At 50.8% G+C, this 15,886-nt stretch overlaps 9 protein-coding genes across 9 annotated transcripts; 5 read left to right on the top strand and 4 right to left on the bottom strand.

Annotated features, from left to right (window-relative positions):
* Positions 1-138: 138 nt before the first annotated feature.
* Bathy07g02330 (predicted protein) lies at positions 139-3,201 on the top strand (the record flags this gene model as incomplete). Its single annotated transcript, XM_007512271.1, has 1 exon — positions 139-3,201. The coding sequence occupies one exon, from the start codon at positions 139-141 to the stop codon at positions 3,199-3,201; it is 3,063 nt and encodes a 1,020-aa protein (XP_007512333.1).
* A 59-nt stretch (positions 3,202-3,260) lies between these two features.
* On the bottom strand, positions 3,261-4,526 carry Bathy07g02320 (cation diffusion facilitator family transporter; the record flags this gene model as incomplete). The annotated part of the gene is made up of 1 exon (XM_007512214.1): positions 3,261-4,526. The coding sequence occupies one exon, from the start codon at positions 4,524-4,526 to the stop codon at positions 3,261-3,263; it is 1,266 nt and encodes a 421-aa protein (XP_007512276.1).
* An 840-nt stretch (positions 4,527-5,366) lies between these two features.
* Bathy07g02310 (predicted protein) lies at positions 5,367-5,993 on the top strand (the record flags this gene model as incomplete). Its single annotated transcript, XM_007512179.1, has 1 exon — positions 5,367-5,993. One exon carries the CDS (start codon positions 5,367-5,369, stop codon positions 5,991-5,993), a length of 627 nt encoding a protein of 208 aa, XP_007512241.1.
* A 110-nt stretch (positions 5,994-6,103) lies between these two features.
* On the bottom strand, positions 6,104-7,270 carry Bathy07g02300 (uroporphyrinogen decarboxylase; the record flags this gene model as incomplete). The annotated part of the gene is made up of 1 exon (XM_007511793.1): positions 6,104-7,270. One exon carries the CDS (start codon positions 7,268-7,270, stop codon positions 6,104-6,106), a length of 1,167 nt encoding a protein of 388 aa, XP_007511855.1.
* Positions 7,271-7,725: 455 nt separating this feature from the next.
* Positions 7,726-8,682, top strand: Bathy07g02290 (unnamed protein product; the record flags this gene model as incomplete). The annotated part of the gene is made up of 1 exon (XM_007512078.1): positions 7,726-8,682. The coding sequence occupies one exon, from the start codon at positions 7,726-7,728 to the stop codon at positions 8,680-8,682; it is 957 nt and encodes a 318-aa protein (XP_007512140.1).
* A 133-nt stretch (positions 8,683-8,815) lies between these two features.
* On the bottom strand, positions 8,816-9,937 carry Bathy07g02280 (replication factor C subunit 2; the record flags this gene model as incomplete). Its single annotated transcript, XM_007512238.1, has 1 exon — positions 8,816-9,937. One exon carries the CDS (start codon positions 9,935-9,937, stop codon positions 8,816-8,818), a length of 1,122 nt encoding a protein of 373 aa, XP_007512300.1.
* A 412-nt stretch (positions 9,938-10,349) lies between these two features.
* Bathy07g02270 (unknown protein) lies at positions 10,350-11,474 on the top strand (the record flags this gene model as incomplete). The annotated part of the gene is made up of 1 exon (XM_007511966.1): positions 10,350-11,474. The coding sequence occupies one exon, from the start codon at positions 10,350-10,352 to the stop codon at positions 11,472-11,474; it is 1,125 nt and encodes a 374-aa protein (XP_007512028.1).
* A 128-nt stretch (positions 11,475-11,602) lies between these two features.
* On the bottom strand, positions 11,603-12,400 carry Bathy07g02260 (unknown protein; the record flags this gene model as incomplete). The annotated part of the gene is made up of 1 exon (XM_007512234.1): positions 11,603-12,400. One exon carries the CDS (start codon positions 12,398-12,400, stop codon positions 11,603-11,605), a length of 798 nt encoding a protein of 265 aa, XP_007512296.1.
* A 369-nt stretch (positions 12,401-12,769) lies between these two features.
* Bathy07g02250 (predicted protein) lies at positions 12,770-15,509 on the top strand (the record flags this gene model as incomplete). The annotated part of the gene is made up of 2 exons (XM_007511929.1): positions 12,770-13,393; positions 13,506-15,509. 2 exons carry the CDS (start codon positions 12,770-12,772, stop codon positions 15,507-15,509), a joined length of 2,628 nt encoding a protein of 875 aa, XP_007511991.1.
* Between the last annotated feature and the right edge of the window lie 377 nt (positions 15,510-15,886).

Here is a 15,886-nt window from a genome sequence, read left to right as displayed (position 1 = left end):
AATATTTTGACGTCGATTCCATCATCCAATTCTCCATTAAAACGAAGCGTGTAAACGCACGAAAACCGATCGTCGAGACGCACCGGATCGTCGCGAAAATCCGCACCTTTCGAACGCTCGCGCGAGTGCTCGTTGAAAATGAGCGGGTACTACCCACCGCCACCACCACCGCAGGGACAGCAGCCGCAGGGACAGCCGCAACAGCATTACGAGCAGCAGCAACGGCACAATTACAACAACGACGGGTTTACGAACGACGCGAATACGAATATGCCTCCGAGTTTCCCCGCGGGAGGAGGAGGATACGGTGGTGTTCAACAGCAGCAGCAGCAGCAACAACCGCAACAACCGCCACCACCGATGATGATGATGCAACAACAACAACAACAACAGCCGCAGAATATGCAGCGGTATGGTCAACCAGGAGGAGGAGGAATGATGATGCCTCCTCCGCCTTTAGCGACGACGACAGGGGGAGGAGGAGGAGAGGGACCCCGGTATCAACAACCGCCAAACGCGCCTGGACTGCCGCCACCTCCTTCGTTTTCGGCTTCCTCCGTGCCGTCGCCGCCGACGGCGGCGATGTCGAGGATGTCGATGGCGCCTCCGTCGACGTCGTCCGCGTATCCTTCGCCGCCGCCGCCGATGCGGCAGCAGCAACCGCAGCAACCGCAGCAACCGCAGCAGCAACCGCAACAACCGCAGCAACCGCAGCAGCAACAATACCAGTATCAGCATCAACAACAACATCATCATCCGGGACCTCCGCCGCCGACGGGGAGTAGCAGTAGCGCGTATCCAACGAGCGCACCCCAAATGGGAATGTACGGTGGAGGGGCGCCGCCTCCAGGAGCAGGCATGATGCCGGGAATGGGTGGCCAACAGGGAGGGTACCCTCCCGACGCGGACGCGCGGTCGATTGACGTTCAAAATCTCGATCAGAAAGCGTTGCCAAGACCGGGCGAGGACGAGGCGAGACCAAACTCGAATTTATCGTGCGATCCAAAGTATTTGCGGTTAACAGTTGGGGCGTTACCACAATCGGTTGGGTTGAAGCAAAGGTTTGCGTTACCGGTCGGATGCATCGTTCGACCGATGTGTCCAGGGGATTCGGTGCCTACGGCGCAGTTCGGATCGTCCGGGATTGTTCGATGTCGCAGGTGTCGAACGTATATCAATCCGTTCGTTCAATTCATCGAAGGTGGGAGGCGGTACAGGTGTAACGTGTGTTCGTTACCGAACGATGTTCCCGTGGACTATTTTTGCGCGTTGGATGAAAATGGAGTGAGAAGAGACGTGGCGGAACGACCAGAGTTGAGATCCGGGACGGTTGAATTTTTAGCCTCGGCGGAGTACATGGTGCGACCGCCCATGCCGCCGGCGTATTTTTTCGCCTTTGATGTCAGTCAAACGGCCGTTAGATCTGGCTTTTTAAAATCTGCCATCGATACCGTGCGCGATTGTTTAGATTCTATGCAATCGAAATCTGATCGCACGAGAATTGGGTTCATTACGTACGATCGCTCCATTCATTTTTATGGTTTGCGATCCACCTCGATGGCGCCGTCTATGATGGTGGTTGGAGAATTGAACGACCCGTTCGCGCCGATGCCGGACGATTTACTCGTGAATTTACAAGAATGTCGCTCGGTTGTAGACGCGACGTTAGACGTCATCGCGACTTCGTTCTTAGAGACGGATATTCAAGAGTCTGCGATGGGACCGGCTTTACAGGCGGCGTATTCAGCCGTCTCGCAGATTGGCGGCAAGTTGATGATTTTCCAATCGACGTTGCCATCCATCGGCGCCGGGAGACTTTTATCCCGAGACGACGCGAGAGGCTACGAAGCGAATTCAAAAGAGCACGAACTTAGAAATCCAGCGGATAATTTTTACAAGTCCATGGCGGCGGAGTGTTCTCGACAGCAAGTGTGCGTTGACGTATTTTGCACATCCGTGCCGTACGCGGACATCGCATCGATGTGCGTGTTGCCAAAATATACCGGCGGAGATGTTCGATATTACCCGCAATTTTCCTTAGCAAAAGACGAGGTGAAGTTCAAAACGGAACTGACGAGAAATTTGACTCGAGATGTTGCGTGGGAATCCGTCTGTCGCGTTCGGTGCTCGAAAGGATTTCGCGTGTGCGCGTTCAACGGGCACTTTTTCATTCGTTCGCTCGATTTGCTCGCTTTACCAGCCACGAACGCGGATCAAACGCACGCGGTGTATCTCGCGCACGACGAAGTTGTACCGAACATGCAAGCGTGTTACATTCAGTGCGCGTTGTTGTACACCTCGGCGGATGGTGAACGCCGGATTCGAGTTCACACGATGCAAGTGCCGGTGGTGAACGACATGACGGACTTGTTTCGCGCGATTGACTCGGGTGCCATGGCGTGCTTTTTGACGCGTTTGAGCGCCGAGAGAACAAACTCGGCGAGATTACAAGACGCCAGAGACGCGTTGACGCACAAACTCGTCGACGCGTTGAAAGAATATAAGCTTTTAGGCGGTGCTCGACACAACTTTGGATTCAACTCTTTAGCGTTTCCGGAATCCATGAAACTTCTACCGCTCTTTGCGATGTGCGCGACAAAGACGCTCGCACTGAAAGGTGCGCCGAGAGACGTTGCCGTGGATAACCGAGTCGAGTGTTCGTTTGATATCATGAGTTGCTCCGCGGAAGATTGTTTGCGCATGATGTATCCGGCGTGTTACGCCTTGCACGGTGGGAGCGAAGACGCCGGCATTCCCGAAAACGATTCTATCGAGGCGTTGATGAAGATGAAAATGCCCCCGAGGACTGCATTGGCTGGCGAGCGAATCGACGCTAGAGGTATTTATTTAATCGATGATGGGCGAAAATTACTCGTCTGGGTCGGTGGACAGTGCGAACAAAAGATGATTACGAGCATTTTCGGCGATCAAGGATGCCCGGATCCCTTCGTCGACGCGTATTTGCCAACTATTAGCGGGAATAAAGTGAATGAAAAAGTTAGAAACACGGTAAAAAGAATACGAAGTAGGAACCAAGCGCGGTACCAAGCATTGACGGTGATAAGACAAGGCACGCCGCAAGAGGCGTTACTGTTCAATCATTTAGTAGAAGATCGTGCGAGCGGTGGCGGTATGGGATACGGCGATTTCCTCGCGCAGTTACATCGATTAGTTCAACAAGCCGCAAACGCGGGTAGATAAATTAAAATAAGCAAATAAAAACACATCTCTCTCTCATAGAGTTCATCATTACACTTCTACTACAAACCACCTCCACTTTTCCCTCGAGTAAACCATGTAAAGCCACCACCACCACTTCCTCCTTGGCTTCTCAAATACTCCTGCTCTTCGCTATCTCTGAGTTGAATGACGACTTCGCCCAACTCGGGAATTTCTTCCAAGACGCGCTCTCTCGCGGCTTGCATCTTCCCAATAACTTCCTCCGTGGTTATACCTTTTCTTAAAAACGCGAGGAAGAAATCTACGCTTAACTTTCTCCCGTTCATTCTCGCCCTCAAACCGCTCACGTGCGTGTCCTCCCCGCACTCGTTCCTCACAATCTCTCTCACTCTCTCGTCGATTTCCTCCGCGCAATTCGTATCCGCCAACGTCTTCACGGCTTCCCATCCAACTTCAATCCCAACCTTCCCTAACAAAGCGCACACGAATATCGCCGCTAATTTATCCATGATCGGGTATCCGTATACCGCACCAACTACCCCAACTAACGCGGCGACCGAACCTAACGCATCCGACCTGTGATGCCACGCGTTGGCGACCAACACTTGCGACTGCAACCGTTTCCCGATTCTCATGGTGAACTGAAACGTCGCTTCTTTCGCTAACACGGACGCGATCGCAACCGATATTGCCTCCACCGACACCAACCCGTCTTCTTTTTCCTCTTGGCCATCCGCTCTCCCTCTTCCAGTCAAGTTCATAAACTCAATCTCGTATTCGCTCACCAACTTTTCGCAGACGTACCAAAACATCCCGCCCGCGCTAAATACTAAACAGACGCTCACCCAAACCGCGGCTATGCTCTCCAACTTTCCGTACCCGTACGGAAACTTCTCATCCGCCGGTTTCGCCGCGATCCTCGCCGCCACTAACGTCACGAAATCCGTAAACACGTCCATCAGCGAATGCACCGCGTCCGCCAACAACGCTTGACTGTTCCACAAGATCCCCGCGATAAACTTCACAAACACTAAAACAACATTCACGACGGTACCAACTATAGTGGTCCACACCACCGCGCGATAATACTCCGCATCGGAAACTTCCGGCCCGTGATCGCCGAGTAACGCGTCCGGTGGTATGCAATACTGCTCTAAACACGTTTGTTTCCTGCGTATCGCGTGCGCGTGTTTGTCTTCGAATTGCTGAGAGGCGTGCCCGATGCGGATTAAATCGTTTCCAGACGCGGTGTGTTCGAACGTGGTGGACGCGAAATCGTGGCCGGAGGTTATTTTCGTCGATCGTGGGGACGTGAGTGGGGATCGGAGGACTTGGTGCGTCGGCATAATGTCGCGTGGTCTTCTATAAAATGCGTATCAAATTGGATATAAATGCACCCGTCCTTTCTTCACGAGTGCTCGTGCATATACTAAAACTCGACCGCGCGCAGAGGAGGACCACCACCCCAAAAATTATACACGCGCGGCGAGAGAGCAGAAGCGAGCGTTTTTGCACCGTTCCCGTTCGTTCGTTCGTTCGTCGTTTCTCGCAAGTTTCGTTTCTTTTCTCGTTTGATGCGCGTTTAACGATTGTTTTTTGTTGTGCGGTCGTTTTGTTTTTTGCTCGTCTCGAAAGAAGGAAAAAACTGAAGTGTCTCGTGCCTCAGTTTTACGCTCAGTTTTACACAAATCACACACAGAGCACTCATGGTACGTTCTCTTTCTCTCTCTCTCTCTCTCTGTCTCGTCGACGGACGAAGACGCTTTCTTTTTTGGTTTTCTCGCGGGAGAAATAGTTCAGAGTTTAACGCGCGCGAGGACGAGGAGGAGAAGCGTTCGCGTGATCTTCGGTTTCGCGTTCGCGCGTTCGCGACATTTTTCTCTCTTTCTTCTGTAGCCCTCAAATTTGAAGATTTTATATATACCGCGCGCGCGTCTTCTGCTCTCGCGTAATAATACCACGAAGGACGCGTGATAATTGCGGGAGACATTTTGTGCTCGTTTTACACGCGCTGACTGTTTGGAAAACGGTGTGTCGCGCTGTGCGTGAAAGCGCAAAGTGTGTTGCCGGCTGAAATTTGCACCGCGAAAAGGAAAAGGAGTCCTAATTTACTCCTGCGTTTTGTCCTCTCTCGTTTACGACAATGTGCTGACCCAAGAGTGTTCTCTTTTATTCTTCTCCTCATCATGAAACAAAAAAAACAACAGTCTACGAACAAAACGATCGTCGTCGTCGACGCGAAGGGCCACATGCTCGGCCGTCTCGCCTCCACCGTCGCGAAGCAGCTCTTGCAAGGCCAACACGTCGTCGTCGTGAGAGCCGAAGGGATCTGCCTTTCCGGCGGCATGGTTCGACGCAAACAAAAGTGGGACTACTATAAAGTGAAGAGAATGAGCACGAACCCGAAGAAAGGTCCGTACCACTTCACTCAACCGTCGAGATTTTTCTGGAGAGTCGTGAGAGGTATGTTGCCGCACAAAACTGAGAGAGGGAAAGCCGCTTTTGAAAGGTTAAAGTGCTTTGAAGGGATCCCGGCGCCGTACGACAAGGTGAAGAGAGCGGTTGTCCCGGAGGCGTTGAAGATTGCGAGATTGAATGAAGGGAGACGATTCTGCGTGCTCGGCGATTTGTGCGCGCAAATTGGATGGAAGCACAGCGAGACGGTGAAGGTTTTGGAAGCGAAGAGAGCGGAAGCTGGTAAGGATTATTGGGAGAAGAAGAAAGCGGCGACGGCTAAGTTTGAGGCGGCCAAAAAGGCGGCGAACGGGCAATTGGGTGATTTGAAGGAGTTGATTGAACGCACTGGCTATTAAATTGCAGTGTAGTTAGGTACAACACAATCGATTGACCATCAAATCATCAGCAATTCGTTGTTTTAGCACATTAATTTAATAGACACTTCTGATAATCAACTAATTCTTTTTCAATACCTGTAGTCGCGCACGGATTTGAAAAAATGCGCGACGTTTTCTTCCGGCGTGCCTACCATAACCCCATGTCCTAAGTTCATGACGTGCTTATTGTTCCCCGCACCTTTAATCGTCTCCTCAATCGCTTGCGTGATGTGCTCTTTGCTCGAAAACAAACTCACCGGGTCCATGTTCCCTTGCACGGCTTGTTCCATTCCCAGTCTCGCTCTCGCGTCGGCGATATCTACCGTCCCGTCCAACGAAATCACGTCCGCGCCAGTCGTCTGTAACCGTTCCAAAAACCCACCGGCACCGCTGCAGTATAAAATCAACGGCGTGTCCGGGTGTGTCTGTTTCACCTCTTTAATCACCCTGGTTAAATACGGCAAGCAAAATCTGGAGAAATCTTTCGGCAACCACTCGCTCGCCCACGAGTCAAAGATTTGCACGACTTGCGCGCCGCTGTCGATTTGGTATCTCGTGTACGTAATCACCGCATCGGTCAACTTTTCCATCAACGCGTGGTAAATCGCCGGTTCATCGAATGCCATTTTTTTTATAACTTTATAGTGCGAACTCGTCCCGCCTTCGACGATGTACGTCGCCAACGTAAACGGCGCCCCGACAAAGCCAAGCAACGTCGCATCCGTACCTTTCAACTCGTTTCTCAACACCTTTAAACTTTCCCCAGTAAAATTCACGCTTTTCTCCGGCTCCAACGGCGTCACCGCGTTCACGCCAGCCATGTCGCGAATCGGGTTGAAAATAATCGGTCCAGTCCCTTTGACGATGTCGAACGGAATGTTCATCCCAGCTAACGGCGTTAAAATATCCGAGAATACGATAACCCCGTCCGGTTTAAACGCCTCGTACGGTTGTAAAGAAATCTCCACGCACAAATCCACCGTCTCCGAGCGTTCGCGAAACGTCGTGTGCTTTTTGCACAAGTCCTGGTAGACTTTCATGTACCGTCCAGCCTGTCGCATCATCCAGATTGGCGGTCGTTCGCACCGTTCGCCTTTAATCGTCCGGACCATGAGTGGGTCTTTGTCTCCTCCTCCAGAAGAAGACGCTTTAATAACTCTCGTTCTCGTTCTCGTCGATGTTGTTCCCTTCCGCCTCGCCGACAAAGAGGTCGTCGAACCGCATCGAGGAGCGCACACGAATGCATTTTGCGTCATCATCATCATCACACGCACGCTCGGAAAGTGTTATTCTCTCTCTCTCTCTCTCTCGCAAAACGATACCGTTTATTACGTGCGGCCGCTCGTGTTGCTCTTTGGTGGGCGTATTCGTGCGACGCGTGTGTGCCACGCTCTCGCTCTCTTTTAGTAACGTGGATACAGCAGTGGAAAAGTTTCTCCCAAATATCGTATCTCGCGTATATCCATACGAATACAGACGCATCAGAGTAAGAAAGAAGCACTCACGGAGCCAAATTTTGAGTAAGACACGCAGACTCATAAGTGCGTAACTCCGTACTCCTCTTGGCAAGCAGTTTAAAAAGTAGTCTCTTTCGAAAGAGTTTTTCCCGCGCAAACACCAACTCTTCCACACAAACGAGAGAACATAACACGCAACACGCCCACAAAATCCGCGCTCTGCTGATACCAACGAACGCGCTCTTTTCGCATATATGTCCTTTGCCGCGTCGTCGAAAGGGTGCGGGTGTCTGTGCGTTTCTTCTTTTACAACCAGGAGTACGAATCGTCGTCCGCGAAAGGATTCGAATCGTCGACCGCACGACGAGATGACGACGACGCCAAAGGGGTTGTTGTTCTTGGCCGCCCGCACAACGGCGCGTCATCATCAGACGACGACGACGTTATGTTCGACCTCTGGACGGTCTTCTTCTTTTGGGGAACCCGCCATGAGAACGTGGTGGTACGGGAAGAAGAGCAGCATCAGATCGGTGTTCACTCCTGCTGCTTTGAATGGGCAGCAAGAACAACAACAACAACAACCGGTGAAACCGGTCCAGATGCCACCGCGGTTGACGAATAACGGAGTCGTGAAGAATAACAACGGGGAGAATTTACCGCCGTTTCAATCGCAAATGGCGACGACGACGCGACGGGAACAACAACAACATCAACAACAAGAGCAACAACAGTTTCGCTCGATACCGCCGCAGCCTTTACCGAAAACGAATAATAATAACAACAGCAACGTGACCTCCTCATCGTCGACGAGTAGTGTTTCTAATACTACTCTTTCTGCTTCTTCTTCTGCGACGGGTGAGTCTCGATTAGAAGGCAAGTTACTTCCGGACGACGTGGACGCGGCGTATCATCAATTGCAACACTTGGGGCAAAAATGGGCCGATTTACACGCCGAGGCGGAGATTCTCGAGGAAGCCAAGAAGTGTATTTTAGCGACGATTACGTTGTTTCACGTGGATAACGGCGACGCGAAGTCAACCGCGGAAGTCAGAGCGCACGCGAGTAAAGAGTACCAAGACCACATAAAAAAAATGGTCGAAGCGAGACGGTTGGCGAACCAAGCGAAGATTGAATTGGAAAGCATAAAGACGCATTTGAACTTAGTGAGAACGTTTGAGAGTTCGCGACGGGAGGAGTTGAAGATGCTTTAAACGAAATATATATAGCGAGACGAGAGAAGCGAGAACGTCAAAGAGTGTACCATCATCATTTTATAAAACAAAATTAATCTTACTATTACAGTTTTTCCTCTTGTCTCTCTTCTTCTCCCTTTCATCGGTTCTATTATTGAAACTCCGAGCCGCTCACGCCTATCGAACCGCCTTCCTTTCTGATTTCCATCAACGTCTTCTGTGGCGTCGACCACGATTTCCCACTTTTCGCCTCCAAACTACACCCACACAACCTCGCCACCATCCCGCACAACTGCACGTCGCTCGCGCACCCTTCGCTAATCCTCACGTGAAAAAATCCGATGATTTTCAAAAACTCCAACTTTACGTATTCCGACATCTCCTTATCGTCGAACCGTTTACACACCTGAAAAATCGTCTTGATCAAATCTTGTGGCGAATACCCGCTCTTTCTCAGCTTTAACAGTCGATCGCACGCATCGTCCAACTCTCCGTTTAAGCAGTGTTGTAAAATAGCGCCTATGACTTCCGGATGCGGCGTATCGCACACTCGAAACACGTTCTCTTGATTCACCATTTGAAACCCACTATGACAGGCCTGTAAACTGTTCAGCGCGTTTCTCATGTCCCCTTCCGCGCAAAACACGATCGCCTCTAACCCTCTCGCGTCGTGCGGCACCTTCTCTTGCTCGCACACGTACACCAACCTTTCCAAAACTTGTTTATCGCTCAACCGCGAAAATCTCACGATGGCGCACCGCGACTGAATCGGTTCGATGATTTTATCGCTCAAGTTACACGCCAACGCGAATCTCGTCGTCGCCGAATATATTTCCATCGTCCTTCGCATCGCTTGTTGCGCGCCTTTCGTCATCGCGTCCGCTTCGTCCAAGATGATAATCTTGCACCTCCCCGCCGGCAAAGTCACCTTCTTTTGTGCAAACATTTTGATTTTATTTCTCACCACATCTATCCCTCTCTCGTCCGACGCGTTTAATTCCAACACCGCGTCTTTATACCGATCCCCGAGTAACGTCCGCGCTAAAACGTGCACCGAGGTTGTTTTCCCGCACCCAGGTGGGCCGGATAATAACAAGTTCGGCATTGAGCCGGTTTCAATCATCCCTCGCATTTGGTTCAGCGTTTCCTCGTGGCCGACGATGTCGTCTAATTTCGTCGGTCGCCATTTTTCGATCCACGGTTGGTTCGCAGTTTCTTGCTCTCGCGTTTCTTTTTGCTTCTCGCTCGCGCGTTGGAAGAATGGATTATTCATGTTGTTGTTATTATCAGTGCGCTCTTAGTATTCGTGCGTTGCACAGATATAAAGTCAAGCGTAACAGAGTAAAGATGAAAGTCGTCTTCCTTTCTAAACAATCTCATCGCGCAAAACCTTTTTTTTTTTTGAATTTCCAAGAGGAGTAAGGCGTGACGCACTCACGAGTGCTTCTTCCTCACTCAAACGTTCGCTCTGTGAGTGCTTCTTTCGTACTCGTGAAGTGCGTCTTTCGTACTCCTCGCTCCCTTTTCGTACGCTTCAAAAAACCTCTCTTTCTTTTGTCGTCTTCAACACAAAAAGAGGCACAAAAACACACGACGGACTCCTCCTCCTCCTACTACTACTACACGAGAGAGAACGTGTACCGTTTAGTATTCATCTTCTTCGAACAACAAAACGAACAGAGACGATGAAGTTCTCATCACGCTTCTCCTTTTTTGCGTTCGCGATGCTCTTCTTCCACCAAGCGGCGCGCGTCGATGTCGTCCAAGCGGCACCGGCGATGATGTTTTTCTCTCCTCCTCCCGTTGCTCGTCGTCATCTTGTGAAAGAAGAAGAAGAAAAAGCAACGGCATTCTCATCGATGCATTCGAAATCATCCGAGGAAACAGAAGACAACGTCGCCCTCTACGCCGGACGAGTACAAAACGAGCGAATGGTTTTAGAGAAGCTTTTGGTGGGAGGTTTGTTCCAGTCGGAGAATGATGATGATGATGATGAGATGAAAGCGGAAGTGACGATCGTTTTAGACCAACCGCGATGGACGGCAGAGGACGACGAGCAGATGGCGAAGTTTTTGTCTTTCTCGAAATCGTCGTCGTCGACGGTATCGTCGGTGTTCGCGCCGAGGTTTAGCCGTTTTCGAGGAGGAGGAAAACAACAACAACAACAACAACAACAACGACAACACGCAGTGAAAGAGGAAATAGAGAAACGCTTTTCCGTCGCCTCGACGGCGGAGAACTCGCGCGACGAAAACTCGCTCGGCGGTCGCGTGCGGTATTGGAACTGCGACGACGAAAAAGAGGACTTTGAGTACGCGACGAGGACGACGACGACAAAAACAGACGAGTTGGACGAACGAGTGAAGGCAATCTTAGGCGATTTGACGAGGCGTTCCAAGGAGGATAAGGAGCCTACTGATCGAGTGGGGATTGTTATGTGCGGCGGGGAGGATAAAGAGAACGATCTGGCGTTGTTCCGTGCGTTGATGAAGGCGTTGGGTGCGGCGGAGAGGACGTTCGTCGCCGGCGTCCTAGGCGGCGAGACCGCCGGAAGAGTTGAAGGTAGCGGAAATAGCGGCAGCAACGCTGATTGCACGCGAGATGCGGAGAAGCGAGAAAAGAGACGAGACTTGCTCTTTTCGAAAGGCTCCGGGAGTCAAGTGAACGAGTGCGACGACTTGTGTCAGTTGCACGTGAGCATCGTGAGCGGCTTGATTATTTTTTGGATTTTCGCCGGCACGTTTACGTACGGCATGGGGATGATGTCAAACTTGGACACGCCGAAAATCTATGAAAAGAGCGACGAGTGAGTGAGCTGAACTCTCTTTTGAAATTGTACATTGTACACATACACACACATACGCACGAACAAAAAGACGCGCAAAAATGTATGCGTTTTTCCTCGTATATTTTACAACGCGACGCTCTAAAAACTACATCATTGCTCGCACGAATCGCGGAAAGAATTTAACTCAGCGGACAATCGGTCGATAATCTCTCTCGCCTCGCTCGCCGACCTCACTAACCTTTGATTGCGCACGGCGAGTTCCGCAAATTTCTGACATATAGCCACCGAAACCACGTCCGCGTCTTCGGGTAACAACTCCTCGTTCAAAAAGTTCGTCACTTCCATAAATATCTTCGATCGAGCGGATTCCACCGCCGAAGCGACGGCAAACTCGGCGTCTTTTCTTTGTCTCGTTTCTTTTTGGTAACGAAGAAAATTGCCTAAATTATCTTTGCTACTGCTAGTAGTGTTTCTATCATCGCCGCGATTATGATTCGTCGTATTCTGCTGAGGAGGTCGTCGTCTCGGATCCTTCTTCTTCGCGCCTCCTTCGGCGGTTTCAACGACACCAATCGGAATCCGCCTCGGCTTTCCCAAATTTAAATTCGCAGATATCCTCGGCGAATGCGAATGCGAATGCGGCGGCGATCGCGCCGAAAACCCGAATTCGTCCTCGCATTCACCGTTGTTGTTAATATTTCCTTTTTCGTGCTTGTCTTCTCCTCCTCTCCTCGTCGTCAGAGTCGTTTTTATCCTCCTCACCGGACTTACCACCAATTCTCTTCCCTTAAATCCATCATCATGGAAAAGCTCCTCCTCGCCTCCTCTCCGTCGTAAATGTTCTTGCTGTGTATTCGTGGTGTTCGTATTCGTAGTACGAAACGTCTCCAGCCGTTCTCGCAAAGCGCGCATCCGCTCTCTGTCGTCTGCTTCGTTTTGAGAACGCATATTTGTATGTGTGTAAATTCCGATTTTTTATGTCGTGCTGTGGGGGAGAATTGATGCATTTCTCTCTTTTCTTCTTCTTAAAAACAGTCTTCTCGTCTCCGCTGAAGAAGGCTCGGGTGCCTGGTACTGCTGGAAATTCCGCACAGACGACGCGCGGGAGGAGGAACGAATGGTATAAAAAAGAGGTGCGTCGTTCAGTGGTGGTCGTTTAAAGAGAGAGAGAGAGAAAGAGAGTACATCACGTATATCGTTTGCCTTTTTGTCGTATTGGGCAGTTTGTGTAAAAAATACGCGAAAGAGAGACGAAAATCGTCATTAAAAAACGCTAAAAATAGCAAGAAAAAAGTTCATCTAAAAACAGAGAGAGAGATGTCCTCCTTCGATCGAAACGAGGAAGAAGAAGAAGAGAAAGACGAGCGTGAAAATCTGTTTCCTCCCGGAAGATCCTCTTTGACTGGAGGAGGTGGTGACGATGACGATGACGACGACGATGAAGGGGGGAACAGCGAAGAGGCGCAATTTTTGACCGATCTGAAGGAAAACCACACGAAAAAGTCAAACACGACGAAAGTGCTCTCCACGTACGGCGGCGCCGGGATGGGGGTGAAGAACCATTTTTTGCACGTGGCGTTGTCCGCGTCCGTGCTCGTGTTGGGGGTGTTTTTATGCCTGGGGTTGGTGTACATACCCGCGATGAATCCGATGGAATCGTACGCGTTGAAAAGAGAGGACGAGTGTTTTTCCAGAACGAATTCGACGTGCGAGAACTATTTGAGGGCGGAGGTGTATTTTTGGAACCTGACGAATCCATCCGAGTTTGTGAGCGGGTTGGAAGCGCCAAAGTTAGAGGAGGTTGGGCCGTTCGTGATTAAAGACGGAGTGTCGAAGAAACAGAACGTGACGTTTAGCGAGGATGGGAGCGAGGTTGGGTTCGTGGAGACTTTATACGGGAAAGTCGATTGGGGGACGGAAAGAGCGTGGGAGGAGAGCGAGGTACGGACGTTTCTCTTTTTTTTTAATGATTATATGTTTTGCTTCGTTCTTCCGTCGTCGCATCTATTATTCTAAACTGACGTGTGTATTGTGCTCCTTTCCGTGAAAACAGATCATCTCAATCAACCCGGCGTACGTGGAAATCATCAAATCTGCCGGAAGCGAGTTCAATTTGGCGCTCTCGGCGTTGCCGCAAACGTTAAAAGGCTTACACGAGGCGATGGTTGGTTTTATCAACGCGTGTGCGTACGATCCAGTCTTATCGTCATCATTTGCGGATTTATCGGCGGCGGTGACATCAGGAGTAGTAACCGCGGAAGATCTCGCGTTGGGACAACTCTTTTCTTTCAGCGTCTCTTTCGGTGACGGCGTACCGATTACTACTTTGCCGTTACCGCCGGCTGTTTTTGCGCCCATGTACGAAGCGTTTGGTATAGATGCGTCGAGCGGTCCAACTGATGTTTTTGAAGTGCATGGATATGTAACTGGCATGCAAATTGCGCAGGGTATTCCTCCACCGTACGCTCCGTACGTTGCGAATGTCTCCTCGGCACAGGCTTTGAAATACTTCTTCCAGAACATCACCGAAGACGTCACGGGATACACGGCTTTACGGTACCTCCAAACGCCAGATAGCGCGCTGACTGCCGAGCTTGGGTTCACCGACGATGCGCAATCACAAATTATGAAAGGTTATCTCGGATACATCGCTCAGACTTTCGGTCTCCCCGCGTTGTTGAAGTTTACTATTGGTGATTTTCTAAACTCCACGGCTTCCGGTTTACTCGTAAAACGCTCGGCGAAAGAGTGGATTTTTGGATTCGACGATCCACTTTTGAATGCCGTGAGCAGTGGTAGTAACGGACAAGATAACAAAGTCCGCGCCGTACACAACATTCGCGACATCGACACGCTCGACGTTGACCACGTTCCCTGGGGAACGGACGCGCAAACTATGCTTCGCGCCGGCGCGACGCCGTACCGTCTCAAAACTGGTCTGGGCGTCTCCAAAGGCAACGCCACGACCTTTCTTCGTCGAACTGATGGCGATTGGAGCGACCGAATCGTCTATCCGATCACCAATCACATTGAAATTGTGTCTGGGAAACAAATCACCGGTGGCCAATACGAAGAAATCAAAGAACACTTTAAAAACGCGAAAAAAGGCGAAGAATCCATGTTCGCGCCCGCCGTCCAGGCGTGGGCGGATTTCGGTCAAGGCTTGGATTTACGTCGTAAAGTCACCTTGCAACACCGCGAAGGTGAAACGAGAAGGAAAAACAAGAAAGTGAGCACTGAAGTATACTCGTTCGCCTCGAAGACGTACTTGAACTGCCCAATTACCGGCGATATAACGTGCGACTGGAACCAAAACTTCTACGGCGCGTTCAACTTTTCCGGTTTCCTCCAAGGCGCCTCCGGTTTCTACTCTTTAGCGCACGGGTACCAAACGGATTTCCGCGCGTTTGGTGGTTCGAAAGACTCGTATCCGTACACGTCCTTCTCTCCGAACGCGACGAACCACTCACCGGAGTTTGAAATCTACGCGAGAACTGGCAACACGGTCGGCATGAAAGTGCCGTTGCAACAAAACTTCAAAATCGAACCCACGGATACTTTCTACCAGTCCGTCTGGCAACCGCCGGCGTCTTCCGTCGAGTCCACCGCTGGCCTCCACCTCCCAATCTGCCACCTCCAGCTCTCGTACTCCATGCCCGAATCATTCTTCAACAAAATCGCGGACACCATCAACCACATCACCATGATGACCGTCGTCTATTTATACGTCATGCCCGCCATATCGGTCTGCTTCATCGCCTACGCGGCGTTGACTCTGTACGTTCGTCACCAATTCGCCCGAACGCCCACCTTGAGCGAAAGCGATTACAAAAAAAGAGCGACATCGAGCGCGTCCAAAGCAATCGGGAGCTTCCACGACGCCTCGTTTATTCTCGGCGGCAAGAAAAGTTTCAAGACGAAGACGAACGGCGACGAGAAAAGAGGAAGAGGAGGCGGCTTTTTCCGTAACCGCAACGCCGCCGCCGCCCGCACCACGGACGACAACACAGCAGCGCCAATGGAAGAAGTCGTCGTCGTCGTCAATGGAAGCGACTGATAACAAAAAGAGTGGAAGAAAAGAGAGCGCGTGTGGTCAATGTGTCGGTAAACATCAATCGACGATGGACATTTTCCGTAACCGCGAGCAAACCTCTCACACGTCTGCTCTTTGGGGGTCAATTTCTGACTGAATGAGAGAACCGAAATACGCTTCACATTAGTACTCGCGCGTTGTTTCTGGCAAGGGCAAAACACGATTTATACGACTCGTACTACTCATACCATTCGCCCGTGAGCACGCGCGCGCAGTATTCGTCCCAGAACGCTTTTCTTTTGTTCTCGTTTATAGCGCGCGTTCTTTTCCCTCATCACGAGTAGAAATCGGAAAACAGTTACGCGCGTTTCACAGAAGACTCCCACGCGTGCCACCACCGT

The sequence above is a fragment of the Bathycoccus prasinos genome (assembly GCF_002220235.1).
Source record: "Bathycoccus prasinos genomic : Chromosome_7".
In the NCBI taxonomy this organism is placed as follows: Eukaryota; Viridiplantae; Chlorophyta; class Mamiellophyceae; order Mamiellales; family Bathycoccaceae; genus Bathycoccus; species Bathycoccus prasinos.
Note: the sequence above shows the minus strand (reverse complement) of the source record. Positions and strands in the feature narration are given on the sequence as shown.